Source organism: Lacerta agilis, chromosome 14 (genome assembly GCF_009819535.1).
Source record: "Lacerta agilis isolate rLacAgi1 chromosome 14, rLacAgi1.pri, whole genome shotgun sequence".
Lineage (NCBI taxonomy): Eukaryota > Metazoa > Chordata > Lepidosauria > Squamata > Lacertidae > Lacerta > Lacerta agilis.
In genome coordinates, this window is record NC_046325.1 from 8,612,406 (window position 1) to 8,618,455 (window position 6,050).

Here is a 6,050-nt window from a genome sequence, read left to right on the forward strand (position 1 = left end):
TGTTATCTATTATAACAACAGTAGTTCTCAGCCATGCAATTGCCCAATCTGTTCCATAGATGATAAGCGTATGGGCCTTTTTATCTGTGAGAGCTTCAGAAATACCTTCCATTTCAGCAAACACTTTTCCCATGTCTTCTATATGAAGTAGAATTGAGATTCTTTTTGTGAAGGCTGAACAGATTCCATTCTGGGAAAACAATGGTTGCACGATCTTCAAAAATTGTTCTCCGCTGTCATATTTAGCAACAAAGAGCCCAACCCACTTCCATCTGAAATACTGAAGTAACCGGATAATCCCTACATATTGAAGGTCTTCATTTGGGACCATGGTATAAAAAGACTTCTGCATTGATTGACCCTCCTCTGAAGCAAATGAGCCATAGGTGAGCTAAATGAAAATGAAAATTTAGCAGAACATTTCCTTAAAAAAATTGTAGGCACAATTCTAATCATTTAAAAAAAAAAATACTGGCTGAATTTCTCATTAAGGGGAAATAATGCAATTTCCAGACTTTTTATCATTCACATTAATATTTCACTTTTCCTTCTGAATTAAAGAGTGTCAAAAGAAACTTCCCCACATTCCCCTATGCACTGATTCTACCTGTGGAACACTGTAGAGACTTAAGACATCTGCCATGTAGATAGAGGTGTCAAAAGACAGTCCCCCAATCACAGCCATGAGGTTTTTCTGAGTGTCACATTTGTAGTTGGGGACAAATCTTTGCCATTTGAAGAGAAGGTTCAAGGTAGTTTGATAGGTCATTCTCCCATCGAAGTAGCTGTCATAGATGTGGAAACCAAGAGTGACATTTGGCAACATCTTCGGATTGTCATTGATCTCTTTTATGGCAAACACCAAGGCCAGGATGTTCTGATAGAATTTTGTGGTTACACTGTCATTAGGGAAGATATAAAAATGGAGGGGAAATTATTTTAATGCATGAGACTGTTATGCCCTATCCATGTTCATAAAACATATTCAACCAAAATCTGATTTGTGGTAGAGGAGAGTAATGCTCTTTACAATCTGCAGTGTCTCTTTGGCATACCTGCTCCGTTACACTTTCATTTTTAAGCATCCAAGCAGAATGAACTTACCTCACCATCTGATTTGTGGCTTTATATCCTTACATTAATTATATTATTTTCATTATCTGCATTTTGGGATTTCCATTCGCTGTGATGGCACTACTGCACCATGCCTCTCTGCTTTATATATCTATATGCTTTCCTGTAATCCTGAAAGTATAATACAGTGGTACCTTGGGTTAAGAACTTAATTAGTTCTGGAGGTCCATTCATTACCCGAAACTGTTCTTAACCTGAGTTGCCAGTTTATCTAATGGGGTTTCCCGCTGCCTCGGCGCCGCTGCCACACAATTTCTGTTCTCATTCTAAATCAAAGTTGTTAACCAGAGGTACTATTTCTGGGTTAGCAGAGTCTGTAACCTGAAGTGTCTCCTACCTGAAGCATCTCAAGGTACCACTTTACTGACAAAGATTCATCTGCTGTACATGATGGGGGTCTTCGAGGGGGTCCACACAAGTATTGTTAAGTCTTTAAAGTATTCCAGGAATCTATGCTTTTGTCAATAAGTTGGTTTCATTTAGCTCTCTGTTCACTCCTGTTTCAAATCAGTTTGCCTACATATACATATTCCTGTATTTTTTTCTTTTATTTGATTAACAAGAGAATATAAGGTCGACTGTTGCTTTCTGAGGTGCCAATTTGGCACAGATGCCTCCCTCTCCACCCTTTTCTTGCTCTGAATTTCAGTAACCGGGGGTGGGGGTGTGTGGAACACACCTATGCCCTTTTAAAATGTGGTGGTTGGGTTTTTTTTGGGGGGAGGGGTGTTGTTGGGTTGTTGTTTTATTTTGATTATACATATTGTTGTTTTATATTTTGATTTTGTTCTGTGACTCGCCCTGAGATCGCCAGGTACAGAGCAGTATATAAATTCAATCAATCAATCAATAAAAAAAAATGAACATATGATCACACATGCAAAGCTGTTTGTTGTTGTTCTTTGCTCATTCAGTGGAGCACACATAAAATAAGGGTGGTGGGAATATTCTTGCTTACTGTGGAATGTCAAACAGCTCCCGAGAAGGATGTTCCTTGAATGCAAGTTCACTAAAAATGTAGTTGCTCTGAGTAACAATTCCACCAATGAAGAGGTCCCCTGCTTGGCCCCATTCATGGGGCACAAGGATTGGATCAGCTGCAGGGCACTTAATTGTCCTGACTTCGCGCATTGTGTGAGGCATCAGCATCAGCATCAGGAGCCTCACCATGGTAGCTTCAAGATCTCTCTTGGAAGATGCAGAGTTGTTCAAACACATCCCCTGTCTCAGCTGAGCAGTCTTGGAAGATGCACTGTTAGCCTTATTTTTAGCATGAGCAGGCGTACAAATGCTTTGAATATGAACTTAAATGATTAAAACTCCATTATAAGAAAAAGTGTTGATAATGATGACCTCCCCCTCTCTCGATACCCCACACTCCTGCATCTCACTATCACAGGAGCATATTTAATGCCCATACTATGCCTGGTTGTTGACTGTTTTCTGATGACCTTAGGAAACTCTTGAGAGCTCTGTCTAGCACAATAAATGATTGTGATCTAGATAATTGCATAGGGAGATAATTACTTCATTAGCTCCTGAACTTTGAGTGGCACTTTTTCTCAAAAACTTTCTAAATTATAATTGGACCTGGTCCCTTCAGGAATGCGACTGAGGAATTTGAGTGCAACAGTTCTATGTTGAGTGAACCCCAAACTCTGAGCTTTAATTTTAAAAAAGTAATCCTCAATATCTCCCAGAACGAAAGAGATGGCATGTTCAGTTACACTTCCCTCTATTATTATTATTATCTTGTTCTCTAGGAGTTCTTCGAATCTCCATAATTTGATCTTCATTCATTTTCCCCGGGTAACCAAGATGCACTTTTCTCAGATTGGTTCATCTGAGTTCAACCCTGCAGAAGAAATTTCTTGCAAATACTGCTACACAATCAGCATGGGTGGGTGTTAAAGAACCAACTCAACAAAATGTGGATGCAGTGTGATTTAGGCAATCAATCAATGAATGAAGTCAGAGCTTTGAATGATACATGAGTTGTTTCAACACGTTGAGTTACACTTTTCTGTATTCTTTTATGTTGGTTCATCTGAGTTCAACACTATAGAAGATATTTCCTGCAAGTACTGCTACACAATCAGCATGGGCGGGTGTTAAAGAACCAACTCCCCAAATTGTGAATGCACGGTCTGATTTAGGCAGGTGTCCTGCTCTGCACAGCTTATGACCAGATCCTGTTAACTCCCAGTGCAATGGTGTTCATGTCTACTAAGAAGCATGTTCCTTGTGTTTATTGATTACCCCCAAGTAAGTGGGTACAGGATGAGTTTCAAAGAAGAAGGTGGCCTCCAAAGATGGCAAAAGGTTTCAAATCACAGGTCAGAATATCTGCACCAGATGATGCAGCACTACTGTCAAGGGTAGTGCAACCATCTAGAAGAGGTCACCTTCCTCCTTCCCAGATCCAAGAGCCAAAACTCCACAGACCTCTATGTTTAGTTTGATTGTCAGACCCTAATTTGCCCATTAATGACCCCATACACCAATTAAGCAGCTAATTCTGAGGTCAGGGAGGAGAAGTCTTAGCTCCATCATGGTACTGATGAGACTTCACTCCAAGATCAGCACTCCGAAACCTGCCATACAGATGTTGATGAGCATGGTGGACAGAATAGAACACTGCTGGACTGAGCAGAATTCCCCAGTCCAATTCAATCCCAAAGTAAAAAAAGAGAAAGAAACCACAGCAAATGTAATAAAACAAAATAGGATTTTTGTTTTGTTTTTCAACTGATAAAATGAGAAATTTTGATCCAGTAATGTCCAGCTACCAATGTACAATAAAGGCCTGAGTTGAAAACGGAGACCATTATATCAGAATAAAAACTATGTGTGTGACATAAAGAAATTCAGCTATTTCAATATCCCTTAAATAAAAATATTTCATCATAGAACCTGTCAGACAGCTGAACAAAGCATTTGGTAATGTAGCCTAACAGGGAAATTGAAATGCAGCTTAAACTTTGAAGTCAAATGTAATGATAACTTTAAAATGAATGTCAATAACTAATGTTATATGCATGAACTTTCTCCTAACTGCCTTCTCCAACAGACATTAGGGTATGATTAGGACCAATAGATGGCTTAATCCTTTCTTCGTATCAATTGATCCCTGCTGTTCAGTTCAGGCCTCAACACAATGATGTAGCATTTTGGGAAAAAGATACAACCTAGTAACCCAGCACTGGAGGCCAAGATGGAGAAGATCTCCACAGCAACCATGTGTTTCCCTCTTGTGCTCAGGTAGGTGGGAACAAATGAGATCCAAACACTGCAAAATGCTAACATACTGAAGGTGATGAACTGGGCTTCATTAAAACTGTCAGGTAACTTGCGGGCCAGGAAGGCCACAATGAAACTAGCAATGGCCAAGAAGCCCATGTAGCCCAAGACACAATAGAACATGGTGGCTGACCCAACATTACATTGCACAATGGTTTCTTCAGCTACCGAATTCATGTCTAGATCAGGGAAGGGGGGAGATGTTGTCAGCCACAGAGTACAGATACCAACTTGAATGAGGGAAGCTGAAAGGACAATGGAATGAGCCAGTCTCTTTCCCACCCATTTCTTCATCTTGGATCCTGGCTTTGTGGCTATGAATGCTAGAGAAACAATGATGGTCTTTGCCAACACACAAGAAACAGCAACGGAGAAGATGATGCCAAAAGCAGGTTGTTGGAGAAGGCAAGTCAGTTTCCTAGGTTGGCCAAGGAAAAGCAAAGAGGAGAGGAAGCAGAGCAGGAGGGAGACCAGGAGAGTGTAGGTGAGATCTCGGTTGTTGGCTATGACTATGGGGGTATCGTTGTTCTGGATAAAAATAGCCAACACCAAAGCAGTAATCAGGGAACAGAAAACACTAAGTGAGGCTAAAGTGATCCCTAAAGGTTCTTTATAGGACAAAAAATGTATATCTTTGGGGATGCATCCATTTCTCTTCTTGTTTGGATATTGATCTTCTGGGCAATTGAAACATACGTCCATATCTGAGAAAAATAAAGAAAAGTATAAACAAAAATCCAGTGGCAATTCTTCTGATCTAGTCCATTGAATGAACCATGTATTGTGACAAATTGTATATTATGGCTATTCCACCACAGCAAGACTGGCTGTCAAGGCACATTTGTGGCAAATTGGCCATGAGAGACAACACACAAACCAGCAGTGAACATATTGTCGCATATAAAAGTTGTATGAGATAGGGAGGTCTGCTTTAGGGCCTTATTGGAGGAGCAAATCTTTGGTTTGATTGCCTGCCCCTATAACACTTGTTCACTCATGCAGGGGCCTCTTTTTGCTCCCTTTCACTTGCAGCCTGCCAGTTGCTATCTTTTGAAGAACCACATTCTAGCATATCACACCTAGAATCATAGAATCATAGAGGTGGAAGAGACCACAAGGGCCATCCAGTCCAACCCCCTGCCAAGCAGGAAACACCATCAAAGCATTCCTGACAGATGGCTGTCAAGCCTCCGCTTAAAGACCTCCAAAGAAGGAGACTCCACCACACTCCTTGGCACCAAATTCCACTGTCGGACAGCTCTTACTGTCAGGAAGTTCTTCCTAATGTTTAGGTGGAATCTTCTTTCTTGTAGTTTGAATCCATTGCCCCGTGTCCGCTTCTCTGGAGCAGCAGAAAACAACCTTTCACCCTCCTCTAGATGACATCCTTTGATATATTTGAACATGGCTATCATATCACCCCTTAACCTTCTCTTCTCCAAGCTAAACATACCCAGCTCCCTAAGCCGTTCCTCATAAGGCATCGTTTCCAGGCCTTTGACCATTTTGGTTGCCTTCCTCTGGACACGTTCCATCTTGTCAGTATCCTTCTTGAACTGTGGTGCCCAGAACTGGACACAGTATTCTAGGTTAGGTCTGACCAGAGCGGAATACAG

General features: G+C 41.0%; 1 protein-coding gene across 1 annotated transcript; it reads right to left on the reverse strand.

Annotated features, from left to right (window-relative positions):
- Positions 1–4,236: 4,236 nt before the first annotated feature.
- Positions 4,237–5,136, reverse strand: LOC117057318 (vomeronasal type-2 receptor 26-like). Its single transcript, XM_033168159.1, has one exon. The coding sequence runs from the start codon at positions 5,134–5,136 to the stop codon at positions 4,237–4,239; it is 900 nt and encodes a 299-aa protein (XP_033024050.1).
- Between the last annotated feature and the right edge of the window lie 914 nt (positions 5,137–6,050).